General features: G+C 37.4%; 1 protein-coding gene across 6 annotated transcripts in view; it reads right to left on the reverse strand.

Moving 5' to 3' along the window:
- Positions 1-20,335, reverse strand: part of PACSIN2 (protein kinase C and casein kinase substrate in neurons 2) — a 53,270-nt gene that overhangs the window by 2,829 nt on the left and 30,106 nt on the right. For 2 of the 6 annotated variants that reach the window (XM_017745776.1, XM_017745775.1), the window contains exons 3-11: positions 12,480-12,636; positions 11,509-11,744; positions 10,682-10,837; positions 9,461-9,636; positions 6,870-6,990; positions 5,901-5,906; positions 4,655-4,779; positions 3,870-3,986; positions 2,728-2,924 (exon numbers count right to left, since the gene is read on the reverse strand). In XM_017745776.1, the coding sequence (XP_017601265.1) occupies positions 2,728-2,924; positions 3,870-3,986; positions 4,655-4,779; positions 5,901-5,906; positions 6,870-6,990; positions 9,461-9,636; positions 10,682-10,837; positions 11,509-11,744; positions 12,480-12,636 (1,291 nt within the window). The remainder of the gene's footprint in view (positions 1-2,727; positions 2,925-3,869; positions 3,987-4,654; positions 4,780-5,900; positions 5,907-6,869; positions 6,991-9,460; positions 9,637-10,681; positions 10,838-11,508; positions 11,745-12,479; positions 12,637-20,335) is intronic. The other 4 variants (XM_017745777.1, XM_008642461.2, XM_008642462.2 and 1 more) reach the window with 4 other exon arrangements.

The raw sequence follows: 20,335 nt of genomic DNA on the forward strand, positions 1-20,335 counted from the left end.
GCAGAATGAGAGTACAATTCCAAACCTTCCTGTTACTTCCATGAAGTGTGTGTTAATAAAGAGTGGAAACAAAGACTACCAAAAATTCACATTTCAGTGACAGTAAGCTCCAACAAATGCATTTGTATCAAAGCTTGGGCTTGGAAACCCAGTGATGCTGGAGATCTAAGAAAATATTAACACTTTTAAGTGTCATCTGCACAGCAGTTACAGTGAAACCACTGTGATGATAAAACCAGCACACACAGTAACATGTTCTGACAACATTGCAGGGACAACATTTACTGCTCCTATTTATTCTCAGCTGTGGAGGGCCACAGGAGGGTGAGATAGACATTGTAAATAATTATGTTCCATCCTCTTACATGCTTATAAAACCTCTCACAAGATATGAATAAAGTCATTCTTCCTCTTTGGAAGCTTCCCACAGCTGTATGCCCAGACAAAAAACCCGAAAAACCACCAGATGTAAAAGTTCTCCACTAAAAAAAGTTAGTTTCATGTATTGAAGTACATTTAATGGACACTGTGCAGAGCATATATTCTGTAACGTATCTAGAAGCATTTTGTAGGCAAATTCTTTGAATACCCAAGGAAATCCCATCTGAGAATATCCATGTACATTTGAACAAATCCTTAAAATGCATTAAATCCTCTGCTGACAGCTGCTTAGGAGCCTGTGCCTATCTACAGAGGAACACAGGATGGAGTACATTTTAAATTGGCTCCCACCCAGCCTGGTGAGCTTTTTCCTTAGTTTTCTGTGTGTTCAGTGTAAAGCTAGTCACACTAACACTTCTGCCTAAAAGCTAAGTAGCCATCCTATAATTCAGCATCTGTAAGGGGATTAATGGTCTAGCACATCATCCCTTTCCAACAATTGCATCAATCCCATAATTTGGTGGTGTAACATTGTTTAATGCTCTTCCTTCAAAGTACTAAACTCTTTTTAAGTGAAGTCTACATACATCTCACAGTTCATACCTCCTCTACTTTATTTCTACAGACCTCACAGTGGCACACACAGCTGGTACTCCAGCACAGAATACCTAACTTTGTCTTTAACCATTACAAAATTGCAGTTTTGCCAAGGAAAGACTCGTTACTGTAAACCCTTGCTGCTTCACAGGTACCAGACATATATTTCAAGAGGATTAGCATGCTCCCATTCCCTGCTGAGAAAAAAGGAGCAGTTGAAGTCTACAGAATGAAAAGTAATTTTTGGCTTGTGTGCATTCCACAGAAAGTACCAGATGTTTTGTTACTACTGTACTTCTGTCAGGGCACAATTCAGCAAAGTTCATGGACAAATAACCCATTCCTCCACTCTGGAAGCCTACAATACTTGTCTACAAAGAAGAGAAGTCAGATATTCAGTGGTTTTACTAATAAAAAAGAAAGGAGGTGAGTTAAAGGCAGAGCAGCACCACCTGAGCTAGGGGGCTTTTTGGTTCAGAAAGCACAAACTGCATTTAGAATATGACCTGGGGACACTGTTCTGAGCACCACCCTTTCTCCATCAGCAGAGCAGATGTCCTGCAGTTCCCTGATTAGCTACAACATTGACTGATTTCCTAACTTTTATCCCTAACATCCACCTAAGAACCACAGCAGGTGGTATAGAAATAGCACACTTCTTACTAACTCCAGCTGAAAGGGAGGCAGAACCAAAAGCTATCTGGAGCTTGTTTTAAAACACTTGAATCCTGATTTTCTATTACAATTAATTTAGTTATTACAGGAGATGGGAATAAATGACAAGCAAATGGGAAAAGAGAGAAGCTCAAAGAGTGTCTATCTCTCTCATTTGCACAAAGAGAAGGTCTGTTTGCTTCTGCTAAACTACTCCAGCAATCTTGTCCTGGAATTGTTAGTTGGAAAATGTCTCCTGAAATTCTGGACAAGACAATTGAACAATTGGCTTGAAAAGCATGAACAGGAGGTAGATTTCAGCTGGAGACAGCAGCACCTGTGGTGTGCAGCCATCACACCCTCATGTCACCTTCCTATGTGTGGAAACTGTGATGGGCCTCCCCCACCAGTTGCATCTATTCTGTTCTCCCAACTCCTGTAACAGAGGGGGAAAAAGGGTTTAGGGCTCAAGGGAGATACACCACCTTAAGAAGGAAGAGGTGTACTAAGTGTACCCTAATACAACACAATACTAAAAAAACCAGGTAAAGACAATTCCTTTGCTTAACATACACTGAAGAGGGGTGGAAAGAGACAGTTAAAGAAAGTATCTGTCCATGGCTAAATTTTCAACCCTAAACAGTTAGCACTGAAGAAAGTTGGATGCCAAAAATTGGATGCTTTCCATTTAAACAGAGAAGCTATCAGTTGATTAAATACAGTTTCATGATTAGCTGCTGTGGTATTTTCCTTTAAAAAAACAACTCTGTAGAGCTGGCATTTCCAGACAGCTAAAAGCAGCAGCTGTTACTGTCAGCAAGGAAGAAAAGGGAGAGGATTTTCAGGTCTGCAGGTCATTTTGTTTCACTTAAGATGGTAAGAAAGGAATATCTCAGAGGCAACCCAACACATTCCAAACAGCTTGGAAGTCAGTGCTGCCAAACAGGGGATACCAAGAAGCACTGTTAGGAGGGGTGATGGTTATACAGGATCCAGAGAAACAGGTGACTTCAGAAAATAAAACCTGAAGAGAAAAAAAATCCCCTGCCTTTCTCCTTTTTGATAAATATTTTAAAGTGAATGTTGCAAACTTACCAGCTTTAAAGCTGAGCTCATCTTGCTCCTGGCCCTCATAGTCATAGAGTGCACGTACTCTCACCTCCATGGCAGGAGGGGTATCTTCATCAAAGGGATTGGTGTCTCCATTTGCATCAGTGGAAGAGAAGGGGTTGTTGGATTCTTCATCAGACCAATCTGTAGGGTAGCTTTGGTTTTTCTCATAGCTGCTAACACTGAAAATCAATTTTGAAATTATTCTTTACTGCCTTTAAAATAGGAGACTAGAAATACCACTGAGATACCCCTGAACAAGCTTAAACTCCACTCTAAGACCCAGTTTGGAAACTAACTTTCTGGTATTTTCTCACCTATCTTTAACTGATAATGCCTCATTAAAATAAAAAAATTATTGCAATGCATTTACAAAGTTAGAAAAAGGCAAAACCAACACATATCAATCTCCCCACAAACTAGAAAAATTTCTCTATCAAGAAATCCACATAATCCATGGGATTACTTATTCTGGAATAGTAAAAGGGATGCAGTAGTTGAGGAGAGGGATTATCTGGTTTAGGATAAGGTATTTAAATTGCTTTGCAGAACCTTCCTCCCAAACCTCTATGAACCTCTACAATAGCTTTCAATGCTTTTTCTATATTGCAATCCATCAATAAAAAACTTCATTATACTGCAACAACTTGATTATTTAAAGGGAAGTTCACTGCTCAGCATGCACATGCCAGTGAAGAGAGTGGAATATCCCTAGAGTGTACACTGAACCAACAGGCAACAGGCAGCTGTTTGAGAAGGTCCTAAACAAAAAAGAAAGCAATCTTAAAAGCAGGTTTACTCAGTGAGAAGACACAGAGCAGTAAAGCTCCAGAAGCAGTTTCACTAGAAAAACACGTCAGTTTTAACGTTTTATAGGGCTGGTAAAGGAAGGAAAAAAAGCAACAGCAGTTCTGTTAGCAACTGCCAATAACCACAGTAGTTTAAAATCAAAGATCAAGCAACAAATATGGCATCTGTTAGGAAAGACAGGTTACAGTGTTGCTTACATAACTGCTTAAAAACACTTCATGCACTGACCAGCGTAGTGTTATAGAAACCGAAAATAGAAAACCCTGGATAGAGAAAGTGCAAATGTGAAAACAATTAAAAAACAACATTTCACCAACTTTTTGATCTTATTGTCCTCCTTTTCACTGACAGTACTCCCAGTATCTTCTTCATCTTCAAAGGGATTGTAACTTGATTGTACTGACTGCACTGTGTTACTCTGGACACTAAGACTGCTAATTTGGAAAAGAAAAAGCATTATGGTGACCCTATCTGTATAAGAGAACACTGTCACTGGTGTCCCACTAAGCAGTTTCTTAAAAGACCCCTCCTTCAGCCAAAAAAATTTAAATAAGCATCTAAACGAAAACCCAAACATCTATTGAGTGCAGCATAAGGCTCAAGAAAGCCTGGAAAGTCTCACATATGGAGCATTCCTCCACAATTAGAATATCCTTTGTGGACCACAATTTCTTTTCCCTACTGCCTGAAATAAAAGGCATTGCAATTTTTCTAGCCAGCTTCACTCCTTTTTAAAGCCGTTGATGTTAACAGTTTTGTATTAGTCACATCCAGAATTCTGATGTGACTAAATGTGTTGCAAGTTAAGATCTCAAAGTATTGCTGTCATTTCTAGAGACGGGAAGGTAGCAAGAGACCATCAGATCAGCTACAGAAAGCTCAGTTTCTCATTGAGCTTGGTTTCCTTCAGCTCCCAATGGAAAGAGAGCTATAAAATGAAGAATAATTCCCAAATTAATTTGTGAAGTGCAGAGACATCACTAAAAATGCTTGCAGATAATTATCATTTGATTGAACGGTGACTTTTTGATCCTGTAGAGCTTAGTGTATTTGAAGGCAACAATCTTTTCCAATTAGTGTTTTTAGGCATAAAAAAACCTACCTGCTGTGTTTGTTAGGTTGTGAAACTTGGTCTCCCGTCTGGTTAATACCAGTCAGAGTCACTCCATCAGAAGCCTTCTTCTTTTCTCTTCTACTGAGAGTGCGATTCAGGTCTGCAGACCACTCCTACCAATGAATGCAAAACGTGATTGAGAAATTTAATTGAACATGTAATTATCACATTTAATTTTCAACCTGAGTTATGGAACGTATATCCATACATACAACACTGCCAATAATTACTTAAGATGAGAAATGCTAGATGTTTCATTTACAGTTCTCATCTAATTCCTGCTCCAGCACTGCAAACAGGTATCTGTGCTACTCACAAAATCCCAAGGTTACCTGTACTTCCCTGCTTGGTATTCTGAACCCCTTGAAAAGACTTAAAATACCAGACATCTGGTACACAACTGGAGAAATCAAAAGAGCTGGCCAGTGCGGATATTTAAAATATGTACTGTGAAGGCTCACAGTTTCAAATAACGCCAAGACATCTGGATTTAAAAGGTAACTCTTACATTTAATTAAAAAAGGTTTTGTAAGACAGGGTTCACTTCTCAAGAAGCACTCTCAGATGAATTACAAAGAAGTTAATTTTTAAACTCATTTTATATCGCTTCTCCTGTCCCTAAGATTTGAGCCCTTAAGGTACTTCACTCTAGATTTGGTGAAATTCATAGTCCTAAAAAGCCATCTATAAGAGTTAAGGCTCAAATCAACACAAGTATTGACAAGGGTCATGATGCCACTTGTAGACCCTCCTTGATGTTTTGAGCCATTCAGGAGCACATGGGACAGGCATGGTGAGATCTAAACACAACTCCTGCATCAAGTCAAAGTTAAGCTTTGATATACTGTTATACTATATATTATACTGATACAAAGCAGGAACCAACAGAAAACAAACTGGATGCAAGCAAATATCCTATGCTGAGACATGTTTCCTCTCAGAAGTCTTAAAGGTAAAAAAAGAGTCAGGAGAGAGTTTGCTACACAAAAGATGGCATTTAAGGTAAGTATTTTTATCAGAAAATGAAGTTTCGAGAGTTACTATTAGTCCTGGTTTATATATGTAGCACGGTCAGTCCAGTGCTTTCTGCAGTTCTTCAAATACCTCATTATTTTAACTTTGTAAAATACATATTGGATTTCTGAGTTACCATAGTTTAAAGACCACTGACCTATGCATATTTGCAGTTTATAATGCAATTTCATAGTCATTTGATCATGACTTTTTTACTTACGTCATCCTTGTAGCATGTAAATGAGAAAAAACTTGATTAGGAAAACAGCAACAGGAGTATTTCATTTGTTAATTACAATGCTTAAGAAAAAGGATGGTAATTTCCCCATGCAGAAGTAACTGCACTTCAGTGTTTCAGGCAAAGAAATTCTACTGTTCTGAATTTTCTTCCTCAAACGCTCTAATCTAAAGTTCCTCAATATTTTGAAAACAAGTGGTGTTTTCCATTATGGCTAATAAGGGAACAGTGAAACACTCCAGAGTTTATGCTGCCAATCCATTAATTTAATGTCTAGAACTTCTTTCAACTAAACCCATGATTCTGGTCCAACTCATTCCACTTCCAGCAATCATACACAAGTAGTATGATCTGCACTGACACGTTTTTGTACTTACTTCTTGTAGGCTATGTTAACAGAACACTACTTACAAAAACTCCTTTCTTTTGAAAATGGCATCCAGCAATAAAATGACCAACTGGGTCAAGGTGGATTTTTTTTTAATACAGCAGTATTGAATTTGAAATACCAATTTCCAAATTTTGAACTGTTTAATTCAGTCTCTCTCAGAGTCTTTGCAGTGTACAGTACAATTACCTGCTAACAGCAGGGAAATTCTAATTGAAGTCCAAAGTCTCCCACCAAAGGGGAGAAGTAAAACAAAGGATAACATGCAGGTGTTAGAGATGGCTGATGACTACAGTAATGACTTTAGCTTAAAAAAAGTCACTGTAGTTTTCTGGTTTACCCAATTTCTCTTTCAATAGGTGCTCAACATAATCACCTCCAAAAGTTGTGGGACGAGAAGAGCCCAATGAAAACTGAGAGAAGAAAACTACTATGACTTGTAAAATGAAAAAATGCAGTGTTGGAAGCCTGAAGTTGAGAATTACACCAGAAAGAAATACTACAAAAAGCAAAGAGGAAAAAATAGACAAAACAATTCTGGGGTTTAAGTACTGTGACCTTACCTCAAACTGAGGCCAATTCATTGACATCCCTGGACCTTGATTAGCTCTAAACCACCGCAAGTCTTCAACAGCATCTGCTGTTTTGATATTCTGCTCCAGTTCACGGTAGATATTTTTGTAACTGCAAAACAAATTTGTCTTCTAATTTAGAATCATGGCAAATTCCCTGGAGAGTTTATTTTTTTAATATTTCAAAGTTCACAATAGTATTGAAAAAACTTAGAGCAAGACAGACTTTTAAAAACTGACAGACCTGTTAACTGCCTGTAAAAAGGGAAGAGTAGTCCAACAAGTAAACTTGCTAAAAGTTCACCACACCATAAAATCCTTGTTTGCCAGATTTTAAAACTATGACTCTTGTGTAAAGAAATTTAATTGGCTGTCATTAAAAATATATATATATATATGGGACTTTATTTAAACTACTGAATGCCAATCTTGAAGTTTCTTTAATTTCAAAGCTTATCTACAGGACAGTAGAAACTGTTTTTTTGCCAAGTCCATTGGACTCTGTGAAAACTCCTGTTTTAATCCAATAAGAATTGTAAGCAATTATAAAAATAAAAAATCCCAAACTTGAAGCAGAGGTAAATGGGTTACACATTTTCCTGTGCAGGTATAATATCTGCTAACTGCTTGTACTGACTGGTTTGGGTACTCTCTGATTTTACTAACAGTACTATTTATATCAAACATTATGAAAAAGAACCTCAGTACTTTTTCTTATCTCTTACTCTAGTTGTTTTTCATTAACAGAATAGAAGTCATGCTGCAGATACAACTCTGATCCCCTGATCCTAGACCATGCACATGGTAATGTGCATGACAATACATTTACATCAAAGCCACCAATATGGTGCAATATGGAACTCAGAGTATAAAAAAATATCAACACAACAGTCACAAGGCTTAAAATAAGTGACACAGAACTGCTATTATATTGTTATATACACAGTTAAGCTGTTATTATACTCAAGATAGAGAATTTGTGAAAATCCTTCCAGACCAAATCACACAAAATTTAGAACTAGAATTCATTAGTGCTACATTGTCAAGGAGTCAAACTTTCTCAAAATACACTTCTACATTTCTCACTTTCTATATAATACTTGACTGCTTTAACATATGCACAGTATGAGGTTTAGTCTACATCAGCAGTCATTTCATTGCATTTAAGCAATAGAGAGACATGTATTTTGAGAAAGGGAATACATCCTTTTGAATGATTCACTAGCCATCAGTTAAATCAACAATAAACTTTAGGCCTACATCTGTAGAAAGCACAGCAGGCTGTTTTCTGGACTGTGCTCTTTAGCATCATTAAAGTTAAAAATCAAACTTTCTTTTCAAGACTAATTCTATATCTTTTATCTCTGTACTAAAAGAGGCAAAGGTAAGGAAATAGATAAACAGTTACAGCTGCTTTTTTCCTAGTTTCACCCAAATAGTTCTGTTCTTTGTTTGCACCTTATTATGACCACTCCTGGAATTTTAAGTATCTTAAAATGAAATCATTGCCTTTCCACTTGGTCATTTTCTGTGGTCTTCCCCCAGCCTTGTCCATTAAGTCAACTATTTCTCATTTATTTCTGTTTTGTAGTTTCCTTTAACCTGATGAAACCGAATCAAATGGGCAGCAATTCTACCATCTATCTACTCAGAGTAAAAAGAACCTGTCTCCCACAGCAGTTCCATACGAACTTTGAAGCAACCCAAAATGATAATGATGCCAAAATAAGTGGTTTTGACCATATCTATTGCCTGCTCTGTTTTCCTTCTTGCCTCTATGTCACCCTCTTCACTCATTCCAGCCTTAACATGTGTGTGACAGCATAGCAAGCCAGTTTGGGACACTGCTCAGGGTTAAAACCAAACTCAGTTTTTCCTTTTCTCCTTGCACTTGAAGTGCTAACCAGAGTGCATGTGATCTCTGCTATTAGAAGTGGGACGTAAAATTCCACTATTGTTACAGCACTCACTGCAAGTATTCCTGTGTCTGGAGTTCCCTAGCAAAAGTTTAGCTTTCTTGGAATACAGTGAGGGCTCATGCAGAAAGAGCAAAGTACAAGACACGCTTGATACATATGACAGTATAAAGAGCAGATTTTGAAATTAAGATGGACAAGAGTTCAGCAATGGTTAACTTATGGATCTTAAATTTATCCCCAGATTAAGGTAATTTCATTACTGAACTCTAATATTTTAACAATAAATGTATTGACTACAAATTTCATGCCGTCCTACACTAATAAATTCTAGTTTGTTCTCCAATAAATATGAAAGACACATAATACACCAAAACCCTCTTTTCTCAGTCTTTGATCCAGCATTTTTTGATTCTAAGCCCTGAATCCTTTCTAATTGGAACACATTTCATTATAAAATACCACAAGAATGAAGGTTTGCTGGTTCTGGCAAATGTTAGAGATAGGTGCTAATCTCAGACAAAACAAAGAATTAATCTTACACTTTCAAACTGAAGCAACACATTAGAAACAAATCAGAACTCTGAACTCTGACGTATTTGAAGCATTTGTTACTTTTCACAGAGAAGTATAGTAAACATTAATTTTGAAGTTGTTCAGCTTTACCTTGCAACGTTGGACAAGTCAAGGTGTTTCTGAACTTCCAGGAGCACCTCTCGGAAGAAACGCAACCGTTTTTCCTCAAACTGCTGGCACTGTTCAAATACCTGCTCCATGTTCTCCATATACTGAGGAGTAGCATTATCTAATTCTTTCAGTGATTTTTCATACTTTTCTTTTGTCTGGGGGCACAAAACCAAACTGTTAGCAATATGTTTTATTACTGCCCTACAATACAGACTTACCGATGCACTAATGGCCAAGGTTTAGGCCAGAAGTTGCCAAGCTGCAATCTCTGTCCATGACCACTGTACCACACTAGGGCACAACGAGAGTTCTCTAAGTAAACTGCAGAAACAGTTACAATAAACCTCCAAGCATCTTCTCTGGCTTTTTGTCAGAAATCATGACAAATGTTAATGTAACACCAAAGATAAAAACCAAAGGAGCTACGGAGTAGATCAGAGCAGAAAGTCTTTCAAGTTATTGAAGGTATTTGGAGACCTTTTAAAGTGCTGCCTTTTCTCCTTTAGTAGTTTACATAGTGCACTGAGTTATGACCAAAACCCCAAACGTTGTGTACATCCTTGTGAACATAAATTGCATACACTGTGAGCTCAGCTAACAGATACAACCTCAGACTCTGCACTGATCTACAGAAGCAGTCCACAGACAGGAACTTAAAGATCCCAACTGATGGAACATAACATTCCAGATCCCAGAACAGCATTCTCAAAGGATAAGGACATCCTTGAGGAGTCACACGTTAAAAGCTTCTCAGTAGCAGCCCACTGAAGAGATAAAGCAAACTGTGCAACAGAACAGCATTGATCTAAAAGAATTATAGCAGCTTGATTAAAAAAAAAAAATGCACTCTGCAGTCAAGAATGATGATGTATTTAGATGTCATCAAGTTTTAGGCATCTGTCTCTCAGACTCTCAAGTGAAATAGCTCAGCCCTCACTAATAAACAAGTGGAACTCTGCCCTAGAAGTTTGCTGGCCTACTGTGCTTAGTTCCCTGCTGAAAGTACTTAAATGGAGGCCATACATTATTCATCTTCAGAGTAGAAAAATTTGGCAAGAACACATTCTTGGGAGAAAGCTGAACTTTGGTGCAGGACTGTAACTGACAGAGAGCTATGTGAACCGGTGTTCACAGCACATTCAGGAGAAAAAAGAGCTTCAATAAGACCAAGCTATAGGTTAAAAAAAACATACAGTATACCTTTAGTACGTCTTGTTTGCTTTTTTCCACTTTGTCTTGTAATTTCTTGAGCTGTTCAGGATTCAGAGCTGGATCAGCTTTGCTGTTTGTTTCTCTGGATATAGCCAGCTTCTCCTCCTTGCAGGCTGCATGGTAAGCTTTCTTTGCAGCTTCCACCTACAAAGGAGATTTGAGTCTTTGCATCTGGGATAGTCTACAGCAATCATAAAATCTTTGCCATAAAATCATGTTGCAATGAAGAAACTGTCAGGTTTTGTTTCAGGATGTTTTTTCTTTTTTGGGGGCTGAAATTGTTTTCATTTAGGCCAAAGAATGAACAACATGTAAGAATCAACATCAGGAAATTACTGGAGCATTCTTTCACCATACAAGAAAGGTCACTCATACAGCTTAGAGAAGTGTTGAACAGACTCAATAAAAGGTTTACAGAAAGTCCCCGACTGAACACTTTTCCCTCATGCCCATGTTTACCTGCTCCCCTTCTTCTACCAACCTGTTACTTAAGAATAATGTTACATGAGAGGGGAAAAAACCCACAAACAATTATTCCTTCATTTATTTGAGCAATTTGTAATTTTCAATTGCATGAGATCAGATACTGTTAAAATGATAGCTTAAGTTCCACTTTTTCCAGATTTTCACTGAACTCACCAAGATTAGGAGAGACCAAGAGAAAAATATTTATTTTCAGAAGAGGACAGAAAGCAAGAGATCTTTAAGAGAAAGGAGGGTCCAGCAGAAAGAATAGGGAGTTTACTCCCTTATAGAGATTTGAAACATTAGTATATTATAACACAGGATATCTAATACATAATCTACTGCTGTACCTCTTTCAGCTTTTTTGCCCAGGGTTTCTGAGCTTTCCTAAATCCATCTTCTGCTTCTTTGGTTTCCTTAAATCCTCCCATCATTTGCTTATGAAACGCTTCCTTCTGCCAGTTCTTGATTTTTTCAAAATCTTCATTCATCAGTGAACCTTTTACTTCTAGATGTAGTTCACTCACTTTTTCAGCTTCTGACATAAAAGCACACCAAGCCCTTTCTACTGTTCCATACTGTGGGCCTAAACACAACAAAAAGTGTCATTCTCAGTAACCATCACCCACATGGAACTTATATTCCCAAGAAACTACCTGAAACTATTGACTTATATTCACTTGTAAACAGCAACGTTGATGCAAACCTAGAAAGGGAACAATTGCTTTTCATATAAATTTAGAGTATTATAAACTTTTAAGCCAGAAAAAATAATATTCATTTAGTCTGGAGTCCTTACCCCTGTACCACAATTCTCAGTGTTCCACATGTGAGCTCCTCTATTAACTGCCTTCAGTTTCTCAGTGTACTTTTTGAAGGGTGAATAACCATGAAAGGACAAACTATTGCAGAATATATTAAATGGGTGTCAGTTTAGCCTTCCTTAGAGCAATGTCTAGGTCTTTAATTACTAGTCTTTCCCCCACAATCACTGCCCCCTTGTTATTCAGAATCCCTTTACAAACTATACAGTTAATTATCCAGAAACAGACAGTTCTCTAGAACATAACTCAGCCCTGGAGGCAAGATTCATCTGCTTCAGCAAGAAACAAGCAAACTTGCAAAAGAGCAGGCCTTTGCTTGGTTGGGTTTTTATCAAAAAAAGCTTGGTCATTTGTCACATTACTGAGCCTCTTGCAAAGACTCCATTATAGGCTAAAACACACAATATTTCTACTTTGTACTTACCAAAACAAAGATATACAGAAACATTTTTTTCCATTTGAGAAAGTTGTCAGAGTTCAAACTCAGAAGGCATTACCTTTCTCCACAAGCTGCTTCCACCTTTTAGCCCATTCTGTGAGCTGCTGAGCATAGACCTTCTCTATCCGTGCCCGCTCATGAATACAATTCATAAGATCATTGCAAAGTCTGTGGCCATCATCAATTCGTTTTACTGTCCTCTTGTAATTTCCAACCTACCAAGAGACAAATACTTAATTTCTGCTTGAAAGCTCTGAAAACAAGATAAATCTCTAATTAACACAAATACTGTTAACTAAGAGTAAGATAATACAGCAGGAAATAATCCATTATGGAATTCGGTTCATTAATCTTAAATCAATTAATCATAAAACCTAACTGCAAGAATATAACAAAGGCTACAAGCTCCCCTGTAAAAAATAGTTGTTAATTTTAAAAGTGAAAGCTTTATTATATTTTATTAGGCCTGCAATGTAATTATGGGCAGTCACCACAATTGTTCTGCATTATTATTTCTTGGTAATGTTCTAGATAGTGGAGAAAATGAAGAGAAATAATAAGAGTATTTCTTCCCCTCTTCATTATTTATTATCAAGTACCTAATACCTTAATTTTATGCTGTGTTTAATCTTTCAGGATTAATAAAACTGCACAGACATGCAAAGGAGCATTGCAACATCTCTATCAACCATAATAATAGTTTTTAAGAATGCACTCACTGCTGACAAACCAGATAGCAATTATTTCCAAAGTATACTCTAGAATTTAATGTGGGAAGATACTGACAGCAATGACGTGGAGCTCCCATACTTAGAATTGTAAATACTAAAAACCCCACAGCTGCTCAATGTACAAGCTACAATAAAATGAGGACATGGAGCAAAATGCACACTATATAATGAACATCCACTATATAATTAACACTCCCTTTTCACACACCAACATAGAATAGCAAATCTAAACGTCTGAAAGGAAAAAAAGCCTTACACACTGCTCCCAGAGTAACATTTCCACTGAATTCAAGGTCACTCAGCCTGGCTTTTGTAAACATTAAACAAGACCTAAGGACTCTGTTAAGAGAATTTGCACAGCCTATTAAATATCACAGCCAGTTTCTTATCTGCCCTAACCACCTGACTGAAAAATGAAGATTAGCAGCAAGGCAGTAGATTAAACATTCAAATACTCAAAGCACGCTAGTCATTCTTACATTTGAATCATACCTGCTTCCCATCTGACATACAGAAAAACATCCAACTTTTAGGTTCATTTACTCAGAACTTTGTCAGCTGATGTACATGCAAGCCATTTGCTTGAGAAAAATGGTATACAGGGGAATATTCTTAAAAGGGAAAATAATCCCTATATTAAATGCTGGAAGAATACATGACTACACTAATAAATACAGACAGATGTTAGGACTTCTCATTAAATCTGGGAAAAAAATAAAATAAAAACTATCAATAACAAAACCATTTCTCTTAGTGGCTTCAAAGAATTCATTTGAGCACGTTTTTTCATTTGGACTAGATCCACTTCAACAGATCAAAGGAATTTAGTTAGCATCTAAGTAATGCATTAGTTAGCAGTCACTGATTCATCTAAATCATGTAAACAAATGCATACACATACCCCCTGCACATTTAAACATAAGCCACAATAGAACTGAAGATAAGAAGCTACCAGAGAGAGTCAATGCATCCATGTCAACTGATTGCATCTATTACCAAGAAAGCATGAAAGATAACCTCCTGTTTTCAGGAGAAGTGCAGATCGAGGAGCAGGCAGTTATACCTACGTCATCAAAGTGTTAAGGAAATTAAATACCTCCAAGAATACTTTCTACAGTCTTTGTAATGAAAGACAAATCATTCATCTGCTCAAAATTACTCCATCTGTAGGTTCACAGACAAGCAGATTTTCAAAACAGGTTAGCTTGGCACAACTACTGAAGCCTTATATCAGCATCAATTTGTGTCTCCAGCTATGTGCCCAGGGATTTATGTCTGTAACATGAACATTTCCTTTCATAAATCTTCACTATTAAATTAGCATTTTAAATGCTAATATTGAATGAGAGCTGGCTGCCTTGTGGTACATTTAATTCTTTCATTTTGCATTGTCTGAGCAAACTCTAATCTCATGGTAACATCTAGCAGTTGCCAAATTTCAGGCAGGTATTCAGAGAACTGAACCGAGCTTACCTATGATGGTCCATTCACTGTTATCTCATTAGGCCACCTTTAAAGAGCTGCATGCACACCACGGATAATTCACTCACACTCCCAGGAGGACTGAAGGAACTCAGCATCACAGTTTAGAATCAGCATAAGGAGCAACTAGGCCTACAATACTAGAAAATAACCTAGTATTGCAAAGAAAGCCTTTTACACTGAAATTTGCCCTATGAAGAATGCTAGAATTTTGGAAATACAGCATTTCTTCTGTGTTTCATGACAGAGAACATAAGTTATATAACTTGGCATGTAACACTTTAAAAACCTAGTGGTTTCTTAAAAAAAATTGCATTTTAAGTTATGGACGCTGCAATGACAAATCTTTGAGAAGAGGAATGTGCAGCCTTGTCACTGTAGGAGATGAGGTTTGAGGCACAAGGTCCTTAGACCACAGAGCCAAGTAAAGGGAAAAGAATTCCAGCTTTTATGTCACCAAGGAACTACCAGATTAACTGTAGATAAGTTAAAACAATAAATGAAAAGCCCAGAAACACACTCAAGACATCCTGAACTCTGAAAAGCATTATGTTATACATTGTTTATTCAAGACTCCTTTTTCCAGTTTCTGAGGTTACTGGCAAACATTCTGCAAGACTTCCCCCTTCCCCTTCACAACAACTATTTGAGCAAATTAAAAATGAAAAATTCTTCTATTTGTAGCAACTGGCCAGGAACAACACAAACAAAAAAAAATCCTGTGCTTCTTTGTTTCAGGTTTCAGTCAGAGCCACATTTACATAATGCCCGGCAATTTTCAGATTTCTCAGTGAGCCCTGTACAGTACATGAACAGATGTGATTTTGCTAGTTAGAATAACTTTCTGATCATTCTGAGCATTGGGCTATTTCCTGTTAAACAGACAGCAGACAACTAAGACATGAATGAAATTATGACATGACGTTCTAAGTTTCCATGTCCTACAAATAAAATATTTGTTTCAGAAAAGTAAATTGTAAGATTACAAACTTTCTTACCATTTCAAGAAGAAAAATAGATATTTAAAAACTATACCCTATTTTCATTTTAGTATCAACATTACATCCATCTGAAAGAGATAGTTTATTATAGGATATCAAAATCAGTTGCTGTTTACCCTCATTTTTCAGAAACACTTCAAAAGGAAATAACCAAGAGTTTATTTCTTAAAAATACCACTATAATGGTCACTTTTTTGATGCAATCAGTTAATTCTGTGAAAATTGTGATTCATAGTTTTGTGTCACTCTCACTACCTGTTCTAATTTGAAGTAACCATCTGTTTTAACTCTTTTCCACTGCAAAAAATACTGAGCTTTGCTACTAATAAACCTCAGTTGATCCTATTTTGCCCATTTATCTCTCACAGGCATTATAGATGGCATCAGGTCTCCACTTAACTTAATCAAGAAAGCATTCCTTCTGATTTTATAATTTCCTCTCAGGCATGAGCACAGCAATGTCACCTCAAACCCTCTGCCAAATCTAAGATTTAGGGACTCAGTAATATCCAGAAAATAACACAAAGGCACCCTCTGATGAGGCATTGATCATCCTAGAGTTGGCAGTCCAGGCAGCTTTCTTTAGACCAAGGGAGCCAAGCACTGTCACTGACAGGATCTTTAGTGGGAATATCTAAGAGTTTACAACCTCATTATTCTACAATTTCAAAGCACTAAACACAAAGGAGTCTTAAATTATGTAGGCTCCTTTACCTCAACTGTTAGACTTTTATTTTAAGGCATATTCATAGAGCAGCATAAAAGCCTAGAGTGTTAAACATACTTTGCAGGTTTTTCTGGTACACAGAGAAAAAAGAAGAGTATTTTCATTTGTTAGCAGCCCAGAAGGTGGCAAACGTTCAGCTATTGCTAAACTCCTCTTAAGTAATTTCAGCATATCATGATAATCACTATAACCACAAATACTTCAGGAGTTTCAAATGCCTGAAGATAGAGTTGATGTCAACTCTTTTTCCAAGCTTGCAGAGCTTATTCATAACAAGTCAGCCCTTATGAACTGGAACCATTCAAAAGAAAGCCAACAAGGGTATTTTTAGGGGCAAATACTCCTAGGCACGAAACAGAATAATAAGCTCTAGAGGTTCACAGTGAAACCCACACATCAGTGGCCAGCATGGGGACACACACTATTTCCAGCATTCCATTGAACCATGAGCAAAATTTCTTTCCAGCTACGTCAAACAGGAAGTTTCCAAACATTTCAACCAGCACTAACATCTATAACCACTGTGTGGTTTTTATAAATAAAAATAATTATCTTGCTGCATAATTTGCACATACACAGTCCCAGTACCTATGAGTGCTAGCTCTGGGGAAGTTTATGCATATAAATTCACCACTGGTTACAAGAAAAATCCTGAGGAAGCTCTTAAACACACAAAATCTTAAGCCAAATACACCAGTAAAGCAAACACCTGGCACTATAAATGAAAAATATTCTGTTGCTCAAAGTTAGGAGGAGATTTAAAAAATGTCTATGTGACAGGAATCTACTATTGCAGAGTCCAAATATTTTTTATCCAGAGTGTTTCATTTGGGCCTTGCTTTGGTTGGTTTGGGGGGTTTTTTTGGGGTAGAATTTTTTTAGTGGTTTGTTTTGTTTTTTTTAATGTGGTTAGAAGGGGGCAGGGGACAATGGCAATGCAAACAGTGGCCAAATTTGATTCACTCATCCTACACAGGGGATCAGCTTCCACTGTCTGAGGCTGGAAATCTTATATTGCTAGTGGATTCTCAGCAAATCCTTCAGAATGCAACAAAAGCCCTGTGTTCAGCACTTCGAAATGCACACCAGGTCCTGTCCTCCAAGGGAATCGCTCACAGCAGTAAAATAATCCCAGCTGCAGGTTTAGCAGCTGTTCAGAGTGACTATTTCTGTTTGGGTAGTAGGTGTTTTAAACACCCCTGCAATAAATGGGCTCCATATTGCTGATGTTAGCAGAAAGTCAGGGAGATAAGGAAGCACACCTAGGGGATAAGGAGCACACAGTCTCTGGGGGACCTAGAGCTCATTTAAAGTAAGTGCCTCCACAGACAGGGTAGCTGCTCCTTTTGATGTCTTACCTTGCAAGATATGCATACACTTCCACTTTGATCTCTAGGAACACTCACTCATTGGCTTTCTTACCTTCACAGGTATGTAACTGAGCAAGAGCATTGGTCTCATCTTGCCCAAGGCACTTTTCTTTTAATATGCCCCTGATAGTGATTACCAAGCATAAGACTGGGGCTTAATAAGCAGAAGGCAAATTTTATGATGTATTTCGTTAATTATTAATATAACAAATTCTTTCACGGGCATTCCAAAACTACTTCAATAGGACAAGGCCAATAGGTTTGCCCACTTCTCGTGTTTCACTAAAGCAACACAATGCTGGAACTAACCAGTTTTGCCACGGTCTATTTTTGGATGCAGAAAGTGCCCTAAATAATTATGACAAACTAAGATGCATTTACAGCAGTCATGCAAAAGCTTAGACTCCATATAATAGATGAAAAAGAAATACAAAGGGTTTCAATTTGTACATTTTCTGCTTTCCCTTGGAAAACTTGCTGCCACCCTGCTTCAGGCTATCAGCAATAACCTTTGATTACCCAAAGCATATCCTTGTCAGCTAAGTAACACCGATGAAGGAATTTCTTCAACATCCTATCAACAATATGGCTCAGTCTTTAAGATTTCTGCAGCTAGAGAGAGTTATGAGCTTAACCAGACACATCAAGGTACCCTGAGGCTTGACAGAAAAATAAATTGAGAGAAACTTCCATTTCTTGAGTAATCTAAGACACTACTACAACTGAAACTTTGATGAAATCCTCCACTGTTATCATGGTAATTACCTTTCAGAAAGTATTTTCTTATTATTTTTCAATTCTTTGTTCTCCAAGCACCCTTTATTAAAATATGTACAAAATTCTCTCACTCCTACAGTAGTTTTGTTGACTAAACACCTGAAGAAATTAGAGGAAAAGGAAAGGATTTGTTCTTCTGAAAAGGATTTTATCATCCTGCTAGAAGACAAAAAGCTTTTAAGTAATATCTTGGGTTAAGCAAATAAGAAAAAAAGATTCAATTTAATTGTGAAAGCTGCTGCTATTTCTACTGCATGCTAAACAAACACATATAATTCTGAAAGCCTGTTTTATTCAGTCGTATCAGCTGTTCTGATGCAAGATACTACCTCTGCCTAAGCCTTGATCTACCCACATTTTTTGACTGCCAGATCTACAGCAAACCATCACCAAGAACACGAGTCCAAACAGCAACTTCTCCAATTCCCTTTCAACAAGGCAACAATTTCCCAACCACAAATCAGAACCTGATAACAATATCTGTGTTGCAATAAAAAATACTGACCTTTAGAGGAAACAAGTTACTATTCGTATTGTATTTCCAGCTTAACTCTCAGTGCTGGAACTGGAAGTTTCCATGAACAGTATTGAAATAGCAACTTAATAAAAAAAGCTTAACAGATGAAGTAACCTGCATTGAATTGCTCCATGGACAGTCTGAGCATATGCACCCAGACAAGGTTAGAGCAGTACATCTACTACCAGGCAACGACAGACTCTAGATTCATATTTTTCAGTAAGAAACCATAGCAAAGGCAGTGACAGTTCCAAAAGAAAACAAAGCCTTCTAAAGTCAGAAAACTGATAGAAAACAAAGTGTTTTATTTCCTAAACACAATGAAATTTCTGTCAATGCAATGGCAAAAGCTTTGAAGTTCACTTATCAAAGTTTTATTAAGTACAGTTCTCATCAGCTCAACAGAACAACAACTTTCAACAACTAAAAGTTGTTGTCTTAGTTTCAACAGATATATAGTGAGCATAAAACAGCTTTCACAGTCAGTTTTTCAGCTAGGTCGCACAGCCAGCCACCCCACTCTATCCTAAATGCCTTTCAAGAAAAAGATGGGCCTTGTACCACAGTTCAAAGGTAAATAAATCTGAGCTATTTTGGAGTGCAAGGGAACAAACTCAAGAGCTTACCCTGCCATACTGTCACTTCTGTGCCACAGCCCAGTTTAAATACATTCACTGCTTTCAGCTGTGGCAGTAAAACATAGCAAAGTACCTTTTAACAAACTGCAAGCTGACTTCAAAAACAAAGAAAAAAATCTTACTGTGTCAAAAATCTTGAGAAACCTCTAACAAGAATGTAAATGAGAGAATCTGTAGTAACAAAACTTCCAAATTGATTTAAGAGTTCTTTACTTCTGTGACCTGAGGCATGAAGCACTTAGCTTGCATACCAAATGCACCACATCTTTTTTAATGGAATCAAACAGAACACATCGATCAAAGCTGTTTAACCCTATCGAGAAAGACTAAGACCAAAATTCAAAGTCACAATCTTCAGAAATAAAACAACCAATTTAGAACATATAAAAAAGGATGGGCTTTAGACTAAATATCAGTCAAATTTACTTTGGAAAGATGACTCCAAACCAGATGTATCATGGAATGGTTTGGGTTGGAAGGGATCTTAAAGATCATCTTGTTCCAACCTCCTGCCATGGGCAGGGACACCTTCCACTATCCCAGCTTGGTCAGAGCCCCATCCAACCTGGCCTTGGACACCTCCAAGGCTGGGGCAGCCACAGCTTCTCTGGGCAACCTGTGCCAGGGCCTCCCCACCCTCACAGGGAAGAATGACTTCCTCATATCACATC

This window comes from Corvus brachyrhynchos, unplaced genomic scaffold (assembly GCF_000691975.1).
Source record: "Corvus brachyrhynchos isolate BGI_N302 unplaced genomic scaffold, ASM69197v1 scaffold209, whole genome shotgun sequence".
NCBI classification, from domain to species: Eukaryota; Metazoa; Chordata; class Aves; order Passeriformes; family Corvidae; genus Corvus; species Corvus brachyrhynchos.